General features: G+C 35.4%; 2 protein-coding genes across 2 annotated transcripts in view; one reads left to right on the top strand and one right to left on the bottom strand.

Annotated features, from left to right (window-relative positions):
• Window positions 1-27,556, bottom strand: part of LOC137241500 (serine-rich adhesin for platelets) — a 759,406-nt gene that overhangs the window by 328,782 nt on the left and 403,068 nt on the right. The window lies entirely within an intron of this gene.
• LOC137239647 (uncharacterized) overlaps window positions 1-27,556 on the top strand; it is a 244,279-nt gene that overhangs the window by 23,435 nt on the left and 193,288 nt on the right. The window contains exon 3 of the mRNA XM_067765190.1: window positions 25,799-26,130. Within this exon, the coding sequence (XP_067621291.1) occupies window positions 25,799-26,130 (332 nt within the window). The remainder of the gene's footprint in view (window positions 1-25,798; window positions 26,131-27,556) is intronic.

Here is a 27,556-nt window from a genome sequence, read left to right as displayed (position 1 = left end):
TAAGATATGCCGCACTTTTTTTGGATGAGGCTGAGGGCCTGTTAATACATTCTTGGTATAAACGGTGGTACAAAATTTAATTTTGTGGTGGAATTTCTTTTGTCTACAAAAGACAAGTAACCTTGATTTGAAATTAAAAAAAAAAAAAAAATTTAGCGCACATTGTCTGCTGGCCAAATTTTACGTTTTCTTTATAGTTTTTATGGTCAGTCAGTTACAGTCTTTTACTTTGTCGCTATTAGTACTTTTCTGGTGTGCTAATTTATTTATTTATTTATTTATTATTGTTCCCATTGTAGCTTTTCATGTTAGAGCTTCAATACAGGTGCGTGATTTGTTATCCTTTCAAAAACAAGCCGACGTCTCAGATATTGTTAGTTAAAAATTGGCAGTGCCTAGCTTTAGGCGCAAAAAACTGCTGTATAGGCTGCGAGCGAGGTGAAAAGGGCATTTAATCATTATTGCATAAGCTTAGGCGCAACAAATGTATTAAAATTTCTACAAGTACTGATAGGGTCACATATATTATTATTCTGCAGAAGGCTTGATTAGACTACATTTCAACTAACAGAGCTGACAACTGACCATTGATATTCAAATTCTACTTCTGGTTACTGAAAGTTCTGAGATCGTGGTGTCTTTTTACGGCATAAATTTAGGCGAAATTAATCAATTTCATAGTGAGGAATTAATGTTGCATACATTTAGGAAAAACAAAGACTAAGAATTCTACAAATTTGTGTACTTTTGGTAAATGTGTTGAGATCCTGTTCATCTATATATCACCTAAAAAACAACGGAAGTGGCTCAAGTGGTCATACACATTATTATGCAGCCACAAGTCTGCCTTAGTCATCTAGCAAGTACAGCATGTGGGTTATTTTAAAGAAGAATTATTATAAGGAGCTGTTAAGGTATTATCATGAATAGGAGTTTGTACTTCGCTTTTATTATTTACTTTGCTTATGAATACTTATTCCTTGATCATATTTAATTGGTGCTTAACCGCGATCTTGGCTGTTTTGTAAGAAGCCTCGCCAGCTATCCCTGTTTAGCGAGAATTTCTGTGAATGCCATGCTGTGAATGTCCAGCGCTCGGTAGAAGAAGGCAACGTTTTATGGCCAAGATGTTTCTCGTAGATCTGACTGATATAGCTGAGGTCAATAAACGACGCTTAGTTAGCTTCATAAACTCAACGAAGTGGTTTGATTAGGAGAGTAGGAACAAATCCGTGTGGTTTCACAATGGTCCTATCTACAAGGGCCTAAGTGTGCCGCTCCAATGTGGACGGCAGCCACTTGAACCTAACCTAACCTAACCTAAGGACATGCGGATAATAATTACAACTCCTTCGATACTCGCCGTCGGTATCCCGGATAGGAACTTTGCTCACGGGCACTCCATGGGGCATACAATCATGATTCGAGCCATATAAAAAAAGTAGGTCTGATGAGCGGACTTGTGTAGCGTTATTTTCATTCGTCGAGATGTCCCATTAACTTTTCAATTGCCTGCTCAGTCAGATGTAGCACTTGTTGGCAAGAAATATTCTACTTTTGATAGCCATTTTTTGTATCAAAGATATAAACTAAAATACAGATAAGTCTTAAGTAGTCTAAAGTCTATAGCATTTGATTTTTAATTCGAAGTATGAATTCTTTATCTCCTAAATAATTGCGAGTGCGCCTGAAAGTATGCCGCAGGAATGAGGTTCTCATATTCTCAAAATGAATAAACTTGGTTTGAAACTTTGACGCTATAACTTAAAAAAATCAAGAAAATTTTTCCCAAATTATATATTTCTCCCCACACTGCAAAGATTAAATTTAAATGCACGCTCGGGTCCCAGAACTGGTTGTATCCAAAAGTTTATTTAAGAATGGCATTCGTGCCTAAAAATATGCACAGTTATATATTTTTTTTTTTATAATGCTAGATTCATATATAACATCATATATGCGCATAAATTATTTGCTTTTAGAGATTTGAGTGGAAGATTTTTGAAAAAAAAGTTATGTTCTTTACTTTACTAGTTGATAAGTAATTTAGGAAGCCGAGAGTTTTTGTACTACCACTTCAAAACTCCATACAGTCGTCTGTTTGTAATATGCTTGTCAATCAACTTTAATGGGAATTATGCCAAAAATTGTCTACAAACATACTTACGTAAAACATTCATATGGGAGAAGCACTTAGAATTGGCAATAATCTGAAGTATAGTGAAAATTGTTACGAAAAGTCAAATATTGGCAACATACATAAATATGTGACATAAGTATGTATAGTCCAAAAAAAAATATATTTGAAATCAATTTATAACTACAAAGATCTGAGTTGAAATGAGTAACAAAATAATGTATGTACATATTTGTATATGTATGTGTTGTCATTTAGAAACTACAAAGTTTTTGCGCAACATTGTGTTAAGATACAATAAGTGAATTCGGTTATATATGCGCGTATGTATATATGTGTATGTGTCCATTACCGGCAGGAAAAAGGAGCAAGTGTAGAAATAAATCAAGGTACATGTCGATACAAGAGTTTGCATACTTTTAGGCTGTGTGCAGATAAAGTTAACAATGCAAGTGAGAGCATACATTTGGGAGTAAGATTACCGAAACAGTTTTCATATCAAAAACCAGAATTTGAAAATATGTCGCTCAGCTCATTTTGTGTATTATAGGCACCAAACCCACTTTTTGGTTAAGCAGGCCCTAAGAGTTTGCTGTTAATAAAAGTTCTCAGCTTTGGCAATTCAATATATGCTTATAAGTTAGGCCTCGTCAGTAACAGCAAATGTAGGAAGTGCGAATTTCCGCAAGAAACGGTTGAGTACGTTCTGCGTTCGTGTCCTGCGCTCGGCAGATCAAGACTGCTATTAGCAGCAGCAGAGTTACCAGATCTCGAGGCAGCATTTGGGACAGGTTCTAGAAAACTTCTAGTATTTGCCAAGAGTACGGGGTTATTGTATACAATAAGTCCATGCACCTGACCGTGGTTTTTACGTTTGGTGGTCAAACAAATTTTGATCACATAATGGTCACATACAGTCTATGTAAGGTCTTAATTGACCGAGCAATCTAATTTACCCTCACAATTTAACACTTAAAAGTTTTCTCATAGGGTTCATCCATACAGCATCCACATCATATGCTATGATCTGCATAGCTGCCGGTTCTTTTCTAGAGCCTGTTTGACTTTTGGCAAAACTGCTGACTTTTCATTCTCAAGCACTTTTGGCAAAAGTGGCTACTTTCAAAATGGTTGACTTGTCAATTTCATTGTATGTATCTTTGCTCATTTTGTTTTGGCAGTTAAAGGCTTTAACATAATTTGCTTAAAGTAACAATAAGTAGAAGTGATATCACTTAGAAAACTTGGCAAGTTATGAATGCGAATTAAGGCAGTTTAAACTTGAAATTTCAATAAAAGCAATTCTGATATTGTTGGTTCTAAAAACAAACAATTAAAAAAGTCTATTTAAGTAATTTTACTAAATGCAAATTTATAAATCTTAAATTTGAACTAAATGCAAGGGTCTTAGAATATAATATTAATAAAATTTCAGTCGATCCAAATGAAAAGCATTCACGCCTAAAAGTATGCAATTTAAGGTATAGTTACCGTCGGAGTGTTAAAAGCTGCTGAACCTATTTTAGCAAACTACTTATTTCAGAACGATTATAAATCACAAAGAGAATTAGTCTTTATTTTTCAGAGCGCTTAAGGCTTGGCGATAACACTTTCAATAGTTTAAGGGTGAATCAATTTTCATATTTGCACTTTTTTTTTAAATACCATTAGCGCCTAAAAGCACACCGCACACATCTGTACATAGCCGTTGACCTGATAGCATCAATTACACAGGCCGACTAAATTGGAAAAAAGTCCATGCCCAGAAATGAGCAAATACTTTTGAAAGATACAGAAGAGAAACTCTGATCAAACAAGGAGAGGAAGAAGGAGAGCCAGAAAGATGTAAAACTTTTTTTCCAGAAGCTACAATATGAAAAAATCTCACTGCTTACTGGGAGAGCAGGTTCCAAGTGGGGATAAATATTATTGGGCAGAAGAACGTCTCAATAATCTTTTTTCATATATCTATCTATCTATAAATCTTATAAAATAAAGTCGCTAAATGCCATGTATGGACATAACTTCACACAGAATACTCCGATTTTAAAACGGTTTTCTGCATTTGAAAGCTTAGCTACGTGAGATGGTACTGTTAATATAATTTGAAGATATATATTATAGGGGCGTGGCAAATTGCCAAAATGTAGCAAAAAATTATAAAATTTTTGTTTACACAGCTATAACTCATAAACGGATGGATGGATTTAAAAAATTCTACTTTTCAGTAAAACTTTGAAATATTTACCTTCCATCTGCATCAAAAAAATACTTGATTCCTTTCTTATATCAGCCAAATTGCTTAAACAAAAGTAACATTTTTATCAAAAAATGCGTATGTGTGTTTGTTCGCTGTGAACTGTCCGCGCTAATTGCTTTTGAGTGAGGCTTGATGCGACACATACATACGTACATATATAGCATTCGCTGCGTTATTTAACTTCGGGCGTAGGTTTATAGGTATGTATGGATGTACATCACTACATAGTATAAAACAAAGTCGCTTTTTCAGTCCCTATGTCCCTTTGAATGCTTAAACCTTTAAAAATACGCAACGGATTTTGATGTGCTTTTTTAATAGATAAGGAGTGATTGAAGAGGAAGTACCGAATGAACATATTTGGCTGAAAATTGGTGGAGGGTTAGCTTAGAACCAGGAGACAGGCATAGGGCTTTTTATCCCGCTGTGGATAGGGTCTTGAGATCAAAACGTGGACGTGGGTAATCCTGGGATATGTTTGTACAATATGGGTATCGAATGAGTACTTTGATACGGGATATTTTTCGTACCCGCGGGTAACTAGGGTCTCGAGATATAAACGAAAACGTGGACGCGGGTACCACTAGAATGTGTTTATAGAATATGGATAACGAATGAAAGCTGTTGATGAGTGCTTTAGTACAGGGTAGTTTTCATACCTATTTGTGAATGGTCTCGAGATATAGGCCAAAACGTGCATCAGGGTAACATTAGGATGTGTTTTTACATTATCAAATTGAAGCTGTTAATGAGTGCTTTAGTACAGAGTAATTTTTATGCCGCTGGGTGACTAGGGTCTCAAGATATGGGCAAAACCTGGACCCGGATACCCCTAGAATGTGTGTGTAATATGGATATCAAATGAAAGTTGTAGCTGAGAGCTTTAAAGTAATTTTCATTGTGATATTCGATTTAGTTGCATTAACCTGGCAAAACTGATAAATGTGATTGCGAAGCCGAAATAAAGACATGAATTAATAATACCCACATAACTATTTACATATGTCCTATTCGATTTGCCTGGCAATAAGGGAAGAAGAAGAATGGGAAACACTTTAGAGAAGAGAAAAGGGAGAAGGAGACTGAGAAAGAGATAGAGTGAGACGAAAATAGAGATAGATGTAGCGAAAATACGGAGGGAGGAGTGAATAAAAGGATTAAGAAAAAGTGAGGAGGGGGGAGGGGGCAGAGCTAGACGGAAAAAGCTTATTAAAATGTATGGAGATAGACCAAATTTAGGGCAGAACAACGTCTGACGGGTCTGCTAGTCTTATATATAATAAAATGATTTCAGCTTTCAGCGAGGCTTACATATTAAATGTTTGGAAAACAAATTTAAGCAGACTAAAGTCTACCGGATACTCTGGCTGATGGATACGGTTTTGTAACCTACATCTGCCATATTTGCGAACAAAAGCAATATGTGTAGCACACTTTGAGGCAGACTTTCTTACATTGGGTCGGAAGTTGAGTAGTCGATATGATTACTTTAACTTTAACGTTTTGTTTGATTAATTTAACTAAATTTTATTTCGATTATGCATAGTTTGTTGGACCAGCAAACGTGTAGTTATTAATTGACTAAAGTGCCTAGAAATAGACTTCAAATTTGCCAATAAATTTTGTATAGTAAATATAGAACACAAAAAATAGATCCAATTGAAATTTAACGTACCACAGGCCTTTAGAAAGGTATAGGCTAATCTCTGGGTCTAATTCGGTCTGTGTAACCATCTGATACTTTAAGTGCGCTTAATGTTTTTATTTTAAGCGCCTAAGAGTATGCAATTATAAAATAAGTATTGGTTTCGCATTCAATAAAACACAGTCCTATATATGCTGCATAAGTTGGTGAGTATAATATGTTGAGCAAAGGCAAACGAGCTTTTAGCTTAATTAAATAAATCACAAATTGCATCAATTTATGAGAACACACATAACTTCAACTTTAAGAAATCTACCAAAATTTAGCTATAAAGTATAGGTTTTGTATATCAAATCGAATTTGCATATTAACATAATAAGCACTCATTTATAACTAAGATATTATCACCTTGTCGTTGCATATATACGCTTACTAATTAAAATTAAATCAGTTTGAATACAAGGAAACTGCTTTGAAATTCCTATAAAATTTACGTAAACACATTTTCTAAGTGCAAATTTAAACAAGGCTTTCATAAAGACAGTTTGTATGATAAATTGTCTAAGCTGCAAGCTCTAAATACTCTCAACTTTAATTGGAATTTAAACCCGCATGAATATTATGTCTAAGTATATGCCGTTTATCTGTTACTGGCCTACATTTAGGCGCATACATATATGTAAGTAAGTATTCTTTGCATCGATAAAGCTCATTTCAAACGTGGTTGCTACCTTCAGCTGTTAGCGTTCACTTTTCGAAGTTACTATGTATGAAAAAGTAATGAATTCATATAATCATATAAATAAACTATCAATACATAACACAAACGCAACACAAACGTCTTGCTTCCAATTACTTTTGGTCAATTATACATACATACCTATAAGTATTGTGAAAATATCTAAGTGTATGCTTTTGTACTATAAATAGTTAACTAATTACACCAAATGTACTGAAAATGCCTTAAATATATGCGCAAGTATCTAGAAGCATATGAACTTTTAAGTCATGCATACATATTTATATTTGAATGTAAAGTTTTACAATATGTTATACATAAATGCCATTGCATAGTTACTAATGGAAGATATAATCAAAATCTTTAATTAAGGCATCTTGTATGCCATCAATATCATAAGCTTACGGCAATACCAATTACATGTATAATTTTAGCCGCGGCGAACTTAATTCTGGTAAAACTTGAAGTAATGTATAATATATGCTTTCCCACATGAATTTGCCTTCTACAATCATGTTGAAACTTAAGTAACTTTTGTTAAAGCTAGAGCTTGTTTAATGGCTATCATTGACGCGCTTTGTCTAAAAATGCAACAAATGCGCCTAAGGCTATGCCACATTTATTTACGTATCTCAGCTACAGCTCAACTGTTGAATCGGTTTTCCTTCGTTTTTACACGTTCAAAATGGCACCGTTATAGAAAGATGGGCTTAGTCAAAATTCCTTGCTAAATTCCCCCAAAATAATAACTTAATATTGTAAACTTGTAGGTAGAACATGAATTATGTCAGAAGTTTTTCATATTTGCTTTAAACAACATGCTATGTGAGCAATCCCCAGCGGGTTAGGGGGTCGGAATATACCCGCGGTAGGTATGCGCGGTAGGATGGCCTGAAGGTTTAATGTGGCCATATAAATCGTTCCCGAGATGGTCGGGCTAGCACCTTAATGGTGCTGTGTTACCGGATCGTACCGGATCTGTATCGATAACACTCCCCAAAGCCTTCGGCGAGCAACCTTATCGCTACACCAACAACAACAGCAATGCTTTAAACTCCTAGCCAAAAACCTATTGAATGATATTAGGTGCGCCTAAAAATATGCATAAACTTACAAAATTTGCAACGCGACTATTACTGTCGACGTAGGAGCTAAAAACTGTGCCGTTGCTGTATAGTGGCTATAGCTGATTTGAAAGAAACTTGACTCAATTCTTTTTTCGAAGTTTCAAATGTGTGAAAAGTGTACATAAAAAAGTAATAAAATTTGAATAATTCAATATAAAAAATTAGAAAACGGACAAATTCAAAAAGTAAAATAATTCTAAGAAAAAAAAATGTTTTTCAACTACATTAAGAAATAAATTAAAATATGTTTAAAAGCAAAATACAGAAAGCAAAATTAAAAAAAAAAACAGTATAATATACAAAAGTAAATGTAAAAATTAAAAAGAAGATAGAAAATTTAAAAAAAGATTAAAAAGTAATATGAAAGTTAAGGAATAAAAAACAAAAATTAGGTACAAAAGTATATGTAAAAAAGTTTGGCCAGAGAGAAAAAATAAAGAGTAAATTAAAAATTAAAAAGTAGTTGCCTAAACCAAGTTTGAAAGAAAGATTAAAAAATTAATTGCCAAAAAGGAACTAATACTTTATGTAAATAAAAATAATTAAAATAAAAAAACTATATAAAATAAAAATTATATGACCAATTAAAAAATATAGTTACAGAGTTGAAATAAAAAAAACTGCTGAAATAAAACACAAAATTATGAAATATGAAACCTAAAACACAAAAAAATTTAAATACTAAAAAAAGGAACAAAACAAACAAAAATAGTAAAAATGTACGTTTATACAATTATGACATATAAATAGTAGTAAATAAAAAAATTTTAAATTTAGAAATGTAAAAATAATAAAAGATGCAAAGTTAGGTAAGGTTAGGTTGAACTTGCCGGTCCATGAGGACTTCACATAGACTGAATAAGTCCGTAGTGTTACCAGAAGTTTATTTTAAGGACCAAACTGAAAAACCCTATCAAAAAGCAGGACATATGTTATAAACTAACTCCGTCCTCTTGGCAAATACTAGAAGCTTCCTAGGATTTAAACCACTTGCTGCTTCTAGATCTGTATCACTCCTAATAGCTGGAGTCTTAACTTGGCAAGCGCAGCGCAAGAGCACAGAATGCGCTCGATCGTTTCCTCCTCCAGCTCGCACTTCCTACATCTGCTATCACTGACCAAGCCTAATTTAAAGGCATGTGACGCCACAAGGCAGTGTCCAGTCAGAATACCCGTAATGAATCTACAGTCCTCCCGTTTTAATGATAGAAGCAACTTTTTTAGTCTAAGTTTGTAAGACCTGCACATAATCTTCGACACCTTACAGCCCCGCGCTTGGACCCAAGCCTTTCCTGCTTGGTCGATCGTGTGCACCTCTGCTAGTTCATCCACTTTTTCATTCCCATCTATTCGTATATGCCCTGCCAATATAGATGTATGCTTCTCCCTGTCCCGATTCTTTCCAGAGACTGCTTATACTCTAACACGCGTTTAGATGCTGTGCTATGCGAGATTATTGCATTAAGTGCTGCTTGACTGTCAATATAAAAGTTAAGACTGTTGCAGCTTAAGCTATTCTCTTCCAGGGTTTCTACTGCTTTGGTTACGGCTAATGTTTCCGCTTGGAAAACGCTACAGTAATCCGGCAGCCTTTAGTATCTGCTTATTTCCGGATCAGCACAGTATACAGCAGACCCTACTCCTTCCACTACTTTGGAACCATCTGTGTACACGTGTATCTCCTCGTCCGCCATTTGCACACCCTTGCGATACGCGTCCACCTCTATTGTGGCCTTAAGATCTCCCTCTAAGCGCAGAGAGGCAATCAGGTAGTCTGTTCATCTTGTGATTGATGACGCTATACTACTATGGCCATATGATCGGCACTCAAGCTGTCCCGAGGCTGGTTGCAGTTGTTAATGCTATTTTCTTTGCTACCAGGTCTACAGGTGGCATGTGCAGAACGGCATACAGTACAGCCGTCGCACAGTGTTTCGTGTAGAACAAGCTAGCTGGACAAAAACAAAGTTCTTATTCCAAGAAAAGTGTAATGACAAATGAAAGAAAACAAACAAAATAACGGGATTTTTGCTTTTTTTGATATTTTTGCTCATATGTATTAAGTAATTGAAGTAAGAAGGCAGGAGCGGCCGTAAAATGCATTGATTAATTTGCAAACTTCTTGTTGAATATTAAGCTTCATATTTCTTTTAAGTGAACACTTTTATATAATTTTTTTGATGGATTCTAAGCTCCAAGGTAAGTAAATTTTTTAATAGTAATTATTTCGCAATTAGAGTATTTTAAATTTATTTAACATTCCGTTATTAAGAAGAAAAGGTATTTTTTCTTGTTATGGTACCTTTGACAAGCATACTCACTCTGGGTTGACAATTGTTTCGCAGTTGTACCAAGTTTACCTGGTGGCACGAAGAAGATGATCGGCGTCTGCCCGTGTGCGTCTAGCTGTCCCGGAGCTTCAGCCACTTATGTGGGTTCGTTGACCAAACGACCGACCAAACCACCAGTTACGACAAACCCAAGGCCTAACAAGAAAAAATTTACGCACACGTAAGGGTTAAGGAATTTCTTACCTCATCACTCAATAGGACCGTTGATTAACCTTTTTAAAAAAGCGACACAACACTTTGTCTTTTGCCTAGCGGTTCTCCTACCAATTACTTACCGCTCTTATCCCACCCAACCATGACTTCTCAGATGTTAATGAGATGTCCCAAGGTAAAGCAACAACAACAACGAATTTCAGACCATTCTTACAAACTTAACAATTCTTGTTTTATTTAATAAAAGACTAATCAATTAAAAAGAAAAAGATCAGAATTTGAGAATTTCATACTAAATTTAGTACTAAAGAAAAAAGTACTATTTTTACTATTCTGTTTAAGTCCGAACATCTATAGGAACGGCATGGAATCGGAACGAATTTTGAATAACAAGCCTACTAGGTATGTAATAATTCAAATTCATAATCTACAAAATTGCTATACTGCGGTAATAGAAAAGTGGAAAGCATTTGAAAAATGGTCCCGTTAATGGCAATTCGAAATAATATTAATTTAATTTAAATTTAATTGGAAAAATTGCAATGAAAGCATATATACTAAAATACTGGGTTTTCTTTTTTTTTGTAAGTTCTCTCTATCCGCTCTTACATTTAACAACTGACCATTAGAGCGGGATAGCACTACTACTTATCAAAGTATGTATGGAGACATACTACAAACCCAAAACGCGAAACAAAATGGAAATGATGGAGATAATAAATAAAATTTTGCAAACTCACATGATTTGGTGCTGGAACTCGATGAAGGCCTTCGACGATTCCGCTGATTTGCTGAAAATTAAAGCTTAGTGCACTCAAATTATTTTAATTCGATTTTGTTTCATGTCACTTCGTTTCTATATTAATATTTTTTTAGATTCCACTCTTCACTCTCCCAATACCACTTACATTTGTCTCTTTCTAACAATTCTTTTATCTATTTTATATATGTACTCATATAATTTTTTTTTTCTCTGGGTATATGATTTTAGAATTTGAACATTTTTCTTTTTTTCTTTCTTTATATATATATATATATATATTTTAAAGTGCGCAAACTTATAATTTAAAAGTTATTTGATTTTAAAGTTGGCAAATTTAGCAAATTTCTATAGCACTTTAAAATTACAATTTACACGTCTCTCAAAACCTTAATCCGCATACACACCTATACAAATTGGCAACGATAAACTTAGATTGCATTTTATTTAGATTTCACATTTTTTTCTTTTTTTTTTTTTTTTGCTTTTTCTCAGCAATCAATCAAATAGATTTTTAGGAAAATATAATAATAAAAAAACGACAATGCATATGCGCCCAAAATTTAGGGTATTGGAGTGAAATAAGAAGATTTATGCAATTTTTGAGCTAAATCACTGTTTTTAAGTGGGATTGCAAATTTCGCACAAATGGGTCGAACCCAAAGCCAGGAAATTCCTGTTCAGGATACCACAGATCCTCATCTTCACTCGCACTTCATTTTGAAACCCTTTCAGGAACCAGGAACACTGCAACCAGGAGATCTGCAAATCAGGAGCACCGCAACCAGGAACATCCGTGCAATTTAATTTTAATTCGAACCGAATTACGCGGTTTTTTTTATCTTATTAGTCTTTAGCAAAAAGAACTTAGTAAACTTATTTACTTTTCATCAGTCCACATGACTTTTTCGATCGCAACCAAAAAAATATTTGCCCGAGAGTATACCTCCAATGCCAACTTTATCCAGCCAAAAACTGCCCGCTATCCTAAATCCGAGGCTTTTATAGGCACGGAAAAACAGTAAAAAAAGGTGGCGTGATGCGAAACAGAGTTAATTAAATAGGGATGGAGATAGATATTTATATAGGTTTGTCCTTTTTTAGTTGTTTTATAGGACATTATCTGACGGTAACTTGTGTTTTAACCCTTGCATTCCTTAATATCTTTTCCGTGGTACCACCCTATTTTACCATGTATGTCTTGCAATTGATACAGGGAGTTTCCTTTTGTGGCGAGAACTGTAGCTTTTACAAAAACGGGTGCTAGCTTGGCGTTAAACTTATTCGCTTTGTCGCTCAGAACGAAATTGCGCCGATATACATTTTCACCTACACTGAATGGTTTTACTCTGCTTCGGAGGTTGTAGCGTTGAGCTGATTTCTCAAAAGCTTTTTGTATGTTCTTGGCCAACTCAGTACGCACGAGTCGGAGTTTGTCTATGCGGTCTATTACAACATCCCCTCCCAAAGACTCGAGCGTACGCAGCAGACTATAATCATCTGCATGACTTAACATCTGCTGACCGAACATCGCATAGTATGGCGTGCAGCCAATAGTTTGGTGAAATGAAGACCGAAGTGCTTCAGCTATCATTTGAAGATTTTTGTCCCAATTGGTTTGATCAGATTGGAGATATGACCTGATACCAGCGATAACGGAGCGATTGACCCTCTCGCTCGCGTTAGCTTGGAGACTATATAGAGCTGTAAACGAATGTTTAATACCCCTGGAAGATAAACAATTTTTAAATTGGACGGACTTGAACTGACTGCCGTTGTTAGATACGATGCATTCGGGTGCACCAAAAATTGGAAAAATTTGTTTTTCTAAAAAGTCGCAAATTGGAGTGGCAGTAAACTTTTTTACAGCTTCGATAAATGGAAATTTCGTCAAAAGGTCGAGAACTATAAAAATGCCAATATTTCCCTGTTTTGAGCGCGGATAAGGACCTAAAAGATCAACGTATAACCTTTGGCATGGACGTACAGAATTTAAGTTTGCTTTCATAGGTGGACGAAGAATTGTATTTGTAGATTTACTCTGCTGGCAGATATCACAGCGAGAAATGAAACTTTTAACATCATTTACCATCGATGGCCAGTAGAAATTTAAGCGAAGGCGTTCTAACGTTTTTGCCATACCACCATGGCATTTGTTTGGGGGACAATGGGCCTTTTCGATAGTGTCCTGGACTAGTTCATTTGGAATCCACAGTTTCCAACATAAAACTTCGCTTTCTTCATTTCCATTCGCGTATTCTGTTCGCTTATACACTTTATCGGCTTTGACCTGCAGGTCTGGTAAACTACTCTGAGCTTCTTGGATTTTCTTTTTTAATTTATTGTACTCATCGGAGTTGAAAGCTTCCGAATCTAAATTGACTGCTGGACAGACAGAAATTTCCCCTAGCTCATCAAAGTTTTGCCTCGACAACGCATCGGGAACGATATTCTGAGAACCACGTCGGTGCTCAATTTTAAACCGATAACTCTGTAGTTTGAGTGACCAGCGTGCTAATCTACCACTTAAGTCGTTTTGCTTCATTAGCCACTGCAAACTTGCATGGTCAGTCACTATCGTAAAATCTTGGCCTTCGACGTAAGCACGGAATTTTTTCAAGCTAAGAATAGCTGCTAGGCACTCAAGCTCGGTTACGCTGTAATTGCTTTGTGCGCGATTTAGTTTTTGCGAAAAATACGCGACGGGAACTTCTACACCGTCGTCATTAACTTGGGCCAACACTGCTCCTACACCTAGTTTGCTAGCGTCACATTGAATAAGAAAAGGTTTACTATAGTTAGCATTAGCCAGTATTGGTGCTGACGATAACAGGGTTTTAAGCAACTCAAATGCGGTTTGGGCATATTCAGTCCGTTTAAAAACTTTGGCCTTTTTCAGCAAATTTGTCATTGGTGCAGTAACTGCAGCGAAGTTCGGTACAAATCGCCTATACCAACCAGCCATGCCAAGAAATCGGCGTAATTGCTTGATAGTGGTTGGTTGGGGATATTGTGTAACCGCAGATATCTTATCCGGGTCAGTACGGAGTGTACCGTTCCCTACAATATACCCTAAGTACTTCACTTCTCGCAGACAAAATTTGCTTTTCTCAATACTGATTGTTAAGCCCGCGTTTCTTAAATGATATGCAACTTCCGACATCGTCTTCATGTGAGCATCAAAACTTTCTGATACGATGAGTAAATCGTCAAGATATACGAATACACTCTCTCTTAAATTCGATGAAATCACGCGATCCATTAATCTACATAAGGCCTGAGGGGCATTGCATAAGCCAAAAGGCATTACGCGGTATCTATACAGAGGACGGTTTGGTACCGTAAAACAAGTCAAATCTCTGCATTTTTCCGATAATGGAATTTGCCAAAAGGCTCGCCTTAAATCGAGCGAAGATATAAACTCAGCTTTTGGTAAGCGACTGAGTATCCCATCTATGTGGGGTAAGGGGTAAGCGTCTTTAATAGTTACGCTATTTACTTTGCGTGAATCTAAACACAGACGAACTTTTTCACCTTTACGGACTAAAACAACCGTACTCGACCACGGACTGTTGGGTGACTCCTCGATTATTCCCAACTTCAGCATTTCATCTATTTCCCTGTGAACTAACTTTTCTATAGCAGGTGAAATAGGAAAATATCGTTGTTTCAACGGACGGACATTAGGCTCTAACTCAATTACGTGCTCAATAAGGTTGGTTTTGCCAAGACCTTCCTTAGCATATGACGGAAATAAATCTTTTGTGATTTGCAACCGTTTTTGTTGCTCAGTTGTCAGGGTGTGCATATTATTTAAAACATCAGTATTATTATTATCGGTGCTTACACAATCGATTTGGCTTATCAGATGGGGAGCTATTTGGAATGCGATCCAGAAATCTACGCCCAAAATCAAATTTTGCTTCAAGCTAGGGACAATATAAAAAAGTAGTTTTGATGTTTTGCCCTTATAGGTAATGTCAAATAAAGAGGTACCAAATACAAATTGGTCATTGCCATCAGCAGTTCGTATCGATGAACAATGATTGGTTTTAATATTTTTATCCGCGCAGATCTTTTCAGCCAAGTTGCTGCCTACACAAGAAACTTGCGCTCCACTATCGAGCAAAGCTAGATGAGTTTCGTTAATAATCTCTATTTCGGCATATGGTCGAAGGTCTGACGAATGCTTTTGCAAAGAACATATTAAATTGGTTAGCCCTTTTCTACCTGCTTTAACTTTTCTCCAAAATTTACTTGCCCGTATTGCCGAACGTGATTTAGATGGCGTGCCCTTTTCGATATTATTGAAAATTTCTTTTCGTTTTTCTTGGTAAAATTTCAAACGATCTTGGTACGGTACTAAATGTCTTAATTCTGGTTTATAAAAATTCTTAGTTTCAAGATTGGGCTTAATTACTTCTGGCGAGGAACCGTTTTCGAGTCCTCGCTCGCTTGCAAGTTTCCCGACTTACACTTTACACACGTAATTTTGTACATGCCTACACTACCACAACCATAGCAAAATATCGTTCGCTCTGCCAAGCAGTCGAAGTAACGATGCCCTTCTTTGCGGCAATTCCAGCACATCAGCTGATTGTTGTTCCTACGCCGTGTCACCTCGTCAACTTCAATAGCGTCTTCGCCGCGTTCTTCTTCTATTTCATCGACAATGTCAACTTCGTTAACTTGCTTACGAACAGGCGTATTTCGATAAGGGGTGGACAAAGCAGTATTACTTGAAGACGACTGTCTAGCGATTTCTTGAAGTAAGCTTTCGTGTTTAATGCATAACTCGCGCAATTTAGCTACCGAAGGAATGGAAACGTATAAAAGTTGTTGCCTCAGGCGAGGTCTTAACCCTCTCTGTAGTATTTCTACAAGTTCTGCCTTTGGGATAGGAATGCTCAAGTTTTCTGCGATTTTAAAAATAGCATTGCGGTATTCATCAAAGGTTTCGGACATATTTTGCTTGCGCATACGTATTGCCTCTTTAATATCCGTATCAGTACGGTGTGCGGCAAAATGGGTGCGGAGAGCTTGACAAAGATTAGGCCAAACAACACGATCTACTGAGCGTCTGTAACGCCAGTACCAATCTTTGGCCTCCTTAGTAAACACGCTTTGGACATGTTCGCAGAACAAAGTGAAATTTCCTCCGAGTGTATCGATCACCTGTGACTCGACTCTATAAATAAAATTTTCTACCGATAGACGATTTGAGCCATCAAATTTGATGTCCCAGTTTGAAATAAGGTTGGCAATTTTGCCAGAATTAGTGACGAGTGATATGTCACTACTGCGCGGAAAACCCACATTAGAATGCCTGTAAGGATTTCCTTGTGCATGCATATTTAAAGCTGCGCCACCATGTTGACTAAGGACATTAACAAAATCCGGTGGGTCTTGTGGCCAATCAACTAATGGTGGTAAATCATTGTTTTGTGGAGGTTGCAAGTTTACGTTTTGCAATCTAGAGACAATATTATTAACGGATTGATCTAACCGCTGCTCCAATTGAGCAAATCGGGTTTCGAAGTCTTGTAATAAATTAGCTTGTCGCGCGGAGATAACGGCGCTGACAATATTTCGGATTCTAGTGTCTTCCGGTGGCGTAACAGATATGTCGTTGCTGTTGTTTTGTTCCATGGTTCTTGCTGGTGATTGTTGTGATTGTTGGGATTGTTGAAGACCCGAATTTCCTGCGGCTGCTTGAGCTGAAGCTTGTGTTTCAACACTAGTTTCTGCCGGTTGCTACTGCTGTTGTGCGGCCTGTGATGTAGACTGTCGCTCTTGAACAGTGGGACTAGTTACCGATCTAGCTTGTGAACGAAGAGGGTATGGATTTGGTCGAAAGTTGTTGGGATTGCATTGTGCTCTACACTGAGGACAAGTTGTATTATTCCTTAGGCAATTCAAAAGACAAGACCGATGGAATTTGTGATTGCATGCAGTACGCACAGCATCAGAAGTCAAGGTAAAGTTTTCGCGGCAAATTGTGCACAAACGCCTTGGGGTTAGTGGCGGAGGTGCATACTCATCACTGTGACGTAACGGCATTGTGCGTATATTAAAAAAATTGCAAAAGGGTATATAGATGTATATATATATATATATATGTAAGGATATTAAAAAATGTATATGCGTGTGTATTTATTCAAAATACAGAAAAAAAATTTAAAAAAAATTTGTTAATGCAAACTCAAATCAAATATGGTCTTACTCTTCAATTGTTGCTGTTTGTTTTGTTGTTATACGGCCAAAGACATTTGTGTTCTTTTTCACTTTCATGTGGTGTGAGAATTTTTGTTGTTGCAGTACGTGCAACACACGCATTCCAACTTGCAACAAAAATTTGATGGAACTAAATCTTGATCCTTTAAACATACAATAACGAGATTCTACATTCAAATGGTATTTAAAATATGCATATAGCCGAATTCAAAATAGATCCAAGATGAAAAAAAAGAAATAACGAATTATACGTCAGTTTTATTTGCAATTATGTGGTCAAAGCTACTGGTATGGTAAGTACGACGTGAATTTATCTCATCGTTTCAAACTAAATTCCAAATACCAATGGCTATGAAACCGGTACTACAAAAATAAAAATAAATGAAGAGAAACAAAATTCGTATAGGACAATGGTTTGTGAAACCCCTAATTAAAGTTAAAAATTATTTTTGGCTTTCTTCTACGCTGGGGCCCCACACTGTTGGGCGCCATTTTCTGTTATGGTACCTTTGACAAGCATACTCACTCTGGGTTGACAATTGTTTCGCAGTTGTACCAAGTTTACCTGGTGGCACGAAGAAGATGATCGGCATCTGCCCGTGTGCGTCTAGCTGTCCCGGAGCTTCAGCCACTTATGTGGGTTCGTTGACCAAACGACCGACCAAACCACCAGTTACGACAAACCCAAGGCCTAACAAGAAAAAATTTACGCACACGTAAGGGTTAAGGAATTTCTTACCTCATCACTCAATAGGACCGTTGATTAACCTTTTTAAAAAAGCGACACAACACTTTGTCTTTTGCCTAGCGGTTCTCCTACCAATTACTTACCGCTCTTATCCCACCCAACCATGACTTCTCAGATGTTAATGAGATGTCCCAAGGTAAAGCAACAACAACAACGAATTTCAGACCATTCTTACAAACTTAACAATTCATGTTTTATTTAATAAAAGACTAATCAATTAAAAAGAAAAAGATCAGAATTTGAGAATTTCATACTAAATTTAGTACTAAAGAAAAAAGTACTATTTTTACTATTCTGTTTAAGTCCGAACATCTATAGGAACGGCATGGAATCGGAACGACTTTTGAATAACAAGCCTACTAGGTATGTAATAATTCAAATTAATAATCTACAAAATTGCTATACTGCGGTAATAGAAAAGTGGAAAGCATTTGAAAAATGGTCCCGTTAATGGCAATTCGAAATAATATTAATTTAATTTAAATTTAATTGGAAAAATTGCAATGAAAACATATATACTAAAATACTGGGTTTTCTTTTTTTTTGTAAGTTCTCTCTATCCGCTCTTACATTTAACAACTGACCATTAGAGCGGGATAGCACTACTACTTATCAAAGTATGTATGGAGACATACTACAAACCCAAAACGCGAAACAAAATGGAAATGATGGAGATAATAAATAAAATTTTGCAAACTAACATGATTTGGTGCTGGAACTCGATGAAGGCCTTCGACGATTCCGCTGATTTGCTGAAAATTAAAGCTTAGTGCACTCAAATTATTTTAATTCGATTTTGTTTCATGTCACTTCGTTTCTATATTAATATTTTTTTAGATTCCACTCTTCACTCTCCCAATACCACTTACATTTGTCTCTTTCTAACAATTCTTTTATCTATTTTATATATGTACTCATATAATTTTTTTTTTCTCTGGGTATATGATTTTAGAATTTGAACATTTTTCTTTTTTTTCTTTCTTTATATATATATATATATATATTTTAAAGTGCGCAAACTTATAATTTAAAAGTTATTTGATTTTAAAGTTGGCAAATTTAGCAAATTTCTATAGCACTTTAAAATTACAATTTACACGTCTCTCAAAACCTTAATCCGCATACACACCTATACAAATTGGCAACGATAAACTTAGATTGCATTTTATTTAGATTTCACAGTTTTTTCTTTTTTTTTTTTTTTGCTTTTTCTCAGCAATCAATCAAATAGATTTTTAGGAAAATATAATAATAAAAAAACGACAATGCATATGCGCCCAAAATTTAGGGTATTGGAGTGAAATAAGAAGATTTATGCAATTTTTGAGCTAAATCACTGTTTTTAAGTGGGATTGCAAATTTCGCACAAATGGGTCGAACCCAAAGCCAGGAAATTGCTGTTCAGGATACCACAGATCCTCATCTTCACTCGCACTTCATTTTGAAACCCTTTCAGGAACCAGGAACACTGCAACCAGGAGATCTGCAAATCAGGAGCACCGCAACCAGGAACATCCGTGCAATTTAATTTTAATTCGAACCGAATTACGCGGTTTTTTTTATCTTATTAGTCTTTAGCAAAAAGAACTTAGTAAACTTATTTACTTTTCATCAGTCCACATGACTTTTTCGATCGCAACCAAAAAAATATTTGCCCGAGAGTATACCTCCAATGCCAACTTTATCCAGCCAAAAACTGCCCGCTATCCTAAATCCGAGGCTTTTATAGGCACGGAAAAACAGTAAAAAAAGGTGGCGTGATGCGAAACAGAGTTAATTAAATAGGGATGGAGATAGATATTTATATAGGTTTGTCCTTTTTTAGTTGTTTTATAGGACATTATCTGACGGTAACTTGTGTTTTAACCCTTGCATTCCTTAATATCTTTTCCGTGGTACCACCCTATTTTACCATGTATGTCTTGCAATTGATACAGGGAGTTTCCTTTTGTGGCGAGAACTGTAGCTTTTACAAAAACGGGTGCTAGCTTGGCGTTAAACTTATTCGCTTTGTCGCTCAGAACGAAATTGCGCCGATATACATTTTCACCTACACTGAATGGTTTTACTCTGCTTCGGAGTTGTAGCGTTGAGCTGATTTCTCAAAAGCTTTTTGTATGTTCTTGGCCAACTCAGTACGCACGAGTCGGAGTTTGTCTATGCGGTCTATTACATTCTCTATATTTTTAATTTTAGGGACAAAAAAGTTACATACATCCCGCGGACTTCCGGGCTAAATTTTACATATGTTATAGTCGCAAGTATTCCCTAATAGTCGAAAGAAAAAACCATTGCGAATTCTTTGCACATCTATTTTAAATTTTTTTTTTGTAGATTTAGTTATCTCTACATATCAAATAGGATGTATGTACGTACCAGCTCCGACGAGATATTTGAACCTTTAAAGCTGATCTACAAACGGCAAAACCAATTCCCAGGTACAGGGAACAAACACGTAGCCATAAAACACACAAATATAAACGCGCAAGGTCAACAAGGGCACACCAAAAGCAAAAAGGCGAAGATCACTGACTTCAACCTACCGCACCAGTCATCAAGGCATAAAAACAGGTACATACAAAACAATCCTAATGCAGGTATAACCACAAAGGAACGCTACACAAAACAACCCCATTTGGTAGCATCTACGCCAATACCCGAATGTAATATAAATACTGCAAAACTTGGATTAATAGTAGATAAACCAAAACCAGGTTTCGGCAATACTAATGACGGCAACACTGCTTGTTGGTTTTTCGAAAATTCTGAGGCTGGGGCTGAGATTACGGGACTGGATGTTACCCTCATCAAAAGATTCGACACTCCTTCGCGCATTAGCATCTGGGTACAATATAAATATCCAAAGATTTGAAAAATTTGCGGTCGAGACTAAAGAACTATACATAGATCTCTATCCGTGGTTTAATATACCTGTTACAGTTCATAAAATCTTAGTGTATAGTAATGATATTATAAAATCAGCAATTTTACCTATTGGTCAAATTTCTGAGGAAGCACAGGAAGCCTGTAACAAAGATTTGAGACGATTCAGGGATGATAACATACAAAAGCAGTTGCGTGAAGCCACGAATAGAGATCTTATGAACATGTTGCTTATAGCATCGGATTCTTTAATTAACAGTTTTAGGGAGATACCTAAGAAAAAATTTAAAAGTCTGACTTCAGAAGTCTTAAACTTACTGTCCCCCGATAATGTTGAGGAGTCAATAAATACCCCAGTTGTTTCAAGCTTTCACAGTAGTATTGCTGATGCTCATGACTATTCCACAAGTGATTCATCGAATGAAAGTGATGATAGCGAATAATAACATAATTATAAAAGATAACCTACTCTATAACTTTTTTTTGGATCAGTTTTTATTTAATTTAAATCTATTGTTTTTGTACTTTGTATGATACTTTACTTTTAAGTTTTTGTAATAAGTAATTTTCACACAATTAATTTAATTATTTACATTGTTATTATTATTATTGTAATTCACTTTTACATTCCTGACTGGTACTATAAAATAATTTTGTAAAAATTGTAGTGCCAGGATAAATACTCAAATAAATACAAAATATGTATGTACATATGTACAGTCACTCACATAAATAAGTGGACACCCTTTTTGCACAATTCTTACAATTTTCGCTTTCGCAAATTTACTTTAACTAATTCCCATAAGAAAATTTGTCACGATCTATAACAAAAACTAAATTATATTTAAAAAATGCTTGAAAAATTCGACGAATTTTCATAAAAAGTTTTAATTTTTTTTCCGAATTTTTAGAATTTTTTAGAGTATTGAGATTTGTAGTCCATTCAATTTAAGTACAATAAAGTAATATTCTTAAGTCCTTTAAATTTTTTTGGATTTATGTCACTTATTCACATTAGTTACTGTATATGAAATAAGGAAATGTATGGATATGAAGCAAAATTTTGGAAAAAAATAAAAAAAGAACATATGGCTGAAAAAAATGACGTAGTTGTAATAAATGACTGCATATGAAACGGAAAATCTCATAAAATAATTTTGTCCAGCTAGCTTGTTCTACACGAAGCACTGTGCGTCGGGGTAGTTTTCAGGGCTCCCGTAATTCTAAGCATCTAGTCTGCATACCCCCTCTAATTTTTTGAGGTAGGTTGCTTTTTGTGTGGCCTTCCACCAAACAAGAACTCCATAGTATAGAATAGGGCTTACAATCGCTGTAAAAACCCAATGAGAGAGAGGGCGATAAGCCCCACGTACACCCCAGCATGCAAAAGTAAGTAAATAAAAAATATAGAGAACAAGAAAAAGATATAGAAAAGCGAATTAGAATTATTAAAAACAGAGGTATACAATATATAATATATGTATACATTAGGGCGGGTCGATTTAAAAATCGCTCATTGCTCTGTAAAAATCGTATTCTAGGGATCAAAATAAGAAACTTTGCCGAAGGAACAATACCTCTAAAACGAATTTTGATGTCCCCCCCTCTCTCTCGAACTTTTGGGTAGGGGCAATTTCAATTCTACCTGCTGTGTCTTGTGGTGGCTTAAAAAAAACAACACAAGCAATTTTACGATTTGCAATTGTGTCACAGTGATACCTTCATTTTTTAAAACGGTTGAATAAAAAACCCACACAACTATGTTTACGACATGCAAATGCATCACAGTGATGCCTTGGTTTTAAAAGGGGATTGTAAAAACGTTAATTTCTAATAATTTTTTTTAATTTCTTTTCTATTTCTAAGTAAAATTAATTTTTTCATTTACATATGTTCCATGGTTCAACTATATACAGGTTGGCTCATCTGTAAAGCAACAAAATATGTCTGTTCAAATTGTCAAAATCTGTGTATTGGTGTTGGTGCGAATGGTATGGAATGGAAACATAGAACTTAGCAGTTTTTGTATGTGTAAGTAAAATGTTGCCAATGTGTTGGTTTCATTTTGAGTTTGCCATCTCCTTTTGACAAGCCCTTCGACCATGCAATGACATAAATAAAATCAGCTGATGAGATGAGCCAACCTGTACATAATTGAACCATGATATGTTCTGACTAAATAAATTTCTAAAGAGAAAAATAAACCCCAAAAAGAAAAAACATAGGCATTTCAAAGTGGGATTTTTCAAAATTTGCCCCTACGAGCCAAAGGGGGGGGGGGGGGGGGGGACATCAGAATTCGTTTTAGAGGTATGGTTCCTTCGGCAAAGTTTCTTATTTTTTTGCCTCCCCACAAATCGACCCGGCCATGTATACATGTATATGAAGATAAAGATAAACATCTTCACAACTAAAAGACTACTTGAAAATTATAAATTGAAAAATTTACTACAAATAGAATAAAATAAAATAAAATTAAAATAAAATAAAAAATAAAAATAAAATAAAAAAACATAAAACCATTAAAAATATATGGGTAAATTTAAAAACTCTAAATAAAAAAATTTAACATTACGAATATAAAAAATAAAATAAAAATAGAAATAAAGACAGTAAATAATAACAAAATAATAGTGAAAAGAAATTAGTTATATAAAAATAAATATTATCTGTCAAAATAAAGAAATGAGTATGAAGAGAAAAGGGAAGAAATATTATACCCAACAATAAAGCAGCAAATAATTTATTAGAGAACAATAAAAATAGCATTAAAATATAAATAAGTGAAAAGATAATTCAAATAAATAACTATGAAAAAAAAGAATAAAAAGAATATATTCACAGAGTTGAAGTAAAAAAAATACTGAAATAAAACACAAAATTATGGAGTAAAAAAAATAAAATAATGGCACATATTTTAAGGGTAATTCTTTGCATAATATCTTCTATTCAGCAAAAAGCTTTAAATGAAAAGCAGTTAGGCATACTTTTAGGCGCTACATTTTTTGACTAACACTAAAAATAAATAAGGCTTTATTGAGATATTTATGTTTTTATACATATATACTTATGTTTTTTCAAATGAATGGTATTTAAGAAAAAAAAAAAAAGAAATTAACCATGTTATGCAATATATTGCATATTTATTTATAGGCGCTGTTAATATTAAACATTGTATACTAACCAACAATTATTGCATGATTATTTTGCTAACATGTATGCTTGTATATTTTTTTAATGGCAGAATAATAAATCTGAGCAATTCGCAAAAATTTTCATTGCATATTTATTGGCGTTGTTATTACGTAGCATTTAACTTTACAAGCGCGTAAAAATAACAGGCGATAAATCAAATTGTATGTAACATAGTGAAATGGAGCATGACTTTTTCGGCGCAGAGATGAGCGCGAAGCATATAACGAAATTGTTGTTTCAAGTTTCAAATCAGAGCATCCCGAAAAGAGTTTTTTTTTTTTTTAATTTTTTCAAATATTTTGTGACTATTGTTGCTGCTCACTGAGTGAATTTTTAGCGTGGTGTGGCCCTGAAGATGACACTACGGCGAAACGGGTTTGCTGCGAAATAAGATTTGACAGGGGATCATCGAAAATCATTCTAATGTACATAAATTAGAAGAATTCTGCAGGAAACTGTTTGCTAGGGAAAGCGCCAAATGGAGTATTGACATCTTCTCATTGATATTTTCTTTCAATATTTTCTAAGGGAATTTCAGAAAACAACGGTAACATTTAGTCAGATAAAGCTTGGTAGTTGTAACCTATTTGCCCACGTGAAAAAACTACGATTTTTACTCGAACACAAAGGAGATTTTTAAAACTCGTCACATCAGAACAGGAAATTTCCTATGAATTACCATATGGGCATTTAAACAGACAGTTTGGGGCCCCGCATTTTAGAGAAATGAGGGGGCATATCCACGTACATTTTAATGAGACTCGGTATCCTATAATATATCCGCTTAGCCTAAAATATCATGAAATCTACTCTGTTATATTCCTACAAGTTCAGTAAATTCGTTTACTGAGGCTCCCCCGGAGAGCTGCGAAATATGAATGAAATATCTAACTCTTACAAAGGATCAACGTTGACATCCCAGTATGCCGCGCGTAGCTCGGGCTCAAATCCAATTTAAATATTGAAAAAAGTTGGACAGGGAAAAATTTCTCATGTCAAAAATAAACATGATAGGTTTTTACAGGTGTATGATTCCTTTAAAAAGCTTATCCAAATTCTTGAAATAATTGCATCCTGCAGGGTTTGGAATCCAGGTATTCGGCAACAAAAGAAAGTTACTCACAACACCACAGAGACTAGTTTTACTTATTCAAATCTTCTTCTTACACTCAATAGTGATACTATCTCATTTACGATTATGATACTTCATAAGCTGTATCATAGTCCCAAATAGAAAACTGGGTGCTATGCCATTTGGGATTATGTCATGGCACTTATTTGATTTGCTACCAGTTGACAAAAGGTTGCGGCTTATGAAGTGCGCTAAATGATTGCGTGCTCTTTTAGCAATCAATTTGTAAATTCCAATCAATAAATTGGTAAAATATAATAAATTTTAGAGCCTTAAATAATATTGTATTCAGTCAACACATACACACTCACAATTCATTCATGTACGCATATTTTCTATACGCACAATTATTTCACCGCATTCACATTTGTTTTCTCCTCACAACACCTGCTCTACTACATCTCTTTTAACTCCTTTCAAATCCTTTCCAACAGGTTTCTCACCCACTGGCAATAATGAAGTGGCCCCACCCATACAACCACACCGTACGCTACTGCCTCCAAGCACTGGCACAGCTCCACCACCACCATCGTTAATGCCTGGCAATAATAATTTGAACATCAATCTTCCGGACAACAACAACGCTATTTTACGTCTTGAAGTTGAATTACGTGATAAGCATGCACCGAAATATAAACGCGGCATGAGACGTGGCGTGGGTGCAATTGGCGCCGGTCGTATTGGTGGTGCGATTCCAGTAGCTAAGCGAGCGCCAGATCACCCTAAAGCATTGGATAATCAAAATGTAATGGTGCCATTGGAGAAGGTGAGAGAATCTTCATTCTTTTTATATTTTTTTATTTTAATTTAAGTGGTTTATGTTGTCCGATAAGGCTGGAATCGGACAGTGAGTGGGCGTAGGCATGGTTGCTTGAAATATGTGCTCATGTGGGAGGGTGATTTAGCATTTTTAATTGGCAAGCACTTTTTCTCTTAGCCTGCATATACGCCAGTACTTTTAGAGCATAAGGTGGTATCAGAAATTTAAAGCTTTAGCAGACAAGACGTTTCTAGCATGAAAGATTTTAAGGTTTTGAGGTCATGTACAAATATAAGGAAATATAAAGAAGAATTCTTTCCGGAAAATTATTTAATCAGAATATCAGAGTGAAATTTGTAGTAGACTCCTATAAAGCAAATTTGTTTCCAATATCTCTTGTCGGTCTAGATTCTATTTGCTTATCGAGGTCTTCTCCACCGATCTCACAGAATCTCAGGGACGTGTGTTCAGGCCCAACATTGCGCGCCATTGTTACGATATTGGTTACCACCTCTCCTCACTATCGCAGAGGCTATCGTAACCGATTCCGTTGTGCTGAATTGATATGAATAGTATCTTCTTGGTTTAATTATGGTTGCAACAGAACTTTCAACGGACTCATTCAGTATACGTGATGTCTACATGGACCGGCCAGTTCAACCTAACCTAAGGCTCACGATGGGCATACTAACTGAAAACCGCTTCACATGCTTATAAGCTAGAACTTGTCAGTAACAGCTAATGTAGGAAATGTGAGCTGTAGAAAGAAAGGATTGAGAAAGTTCTACGGTCGTGTCCTGTGCTCGAGAGGTCAAGGCTCCTGTCATTAGGGGAGGCAGCATTGCAGTCTATCGAAGAAGTTATTAAGCTAGGTTCTAGAAAACTTCAAGTGTTTTCAAGGTAAACATAGTTAATCTATAATAAAGGTAAGCCGTGGTGCTTAGTTGGTGTTTTTCCGTTTGGTCGTCAAAAAGTTCTGGTAGCACTATGAACACGTTCAGTCTATGAGACGTCTTTATTGACGGGCCAGTTCAACTAAACGTTTGGAAAACGGCCCACCTTATGAAGCTTTCAAAAAAACTGCGCTGTTTTTATTAATTTCGTCCTACGATACCGCGAAAATGACGATACGTACTATGCAAAAAAACTAAGAAAATTCAAACCGTTTTTATTGACCTTGTAACATGGATGTTGCATACTTTCAGGTGCAGCAACACTTAGCAATTGATCAAACACCTTTACCAAAGGTAGACAAAACAGAGTGCAAGAAAATGCAGAAGCAGAAAAAATATAGGAAAGAAAAAAGCAAAAAAAAAAAGGAAATGAAAAAAAGTAGTTCTTAAACTTGAGGAATTTCATATCAATGTTTTACTTTAAGGAGAGTTTGTACCTTTAGACAAACAATCCTTACAATTTTGCATACTTATGCATA

Source organism: Eurosta solidaginis, chromosome 2, assembly GCF_040869045.1.
Source record: "Eurosta solidaginis isolate ZX-2024a chromosome 2, ASM4086904v1, whole genome shotgun sequence".
Lineage (NCBI taxonomy): Eukaryota > Metazoa > Arthropoda > Insecta > Diptera > Tephritidae > Eurosta > Eurosta solidaginis.
Note: the sequence above shows the minus strand (reverse complement) of the source record. Positions and strands in the feature narration are given on the sequence as shown.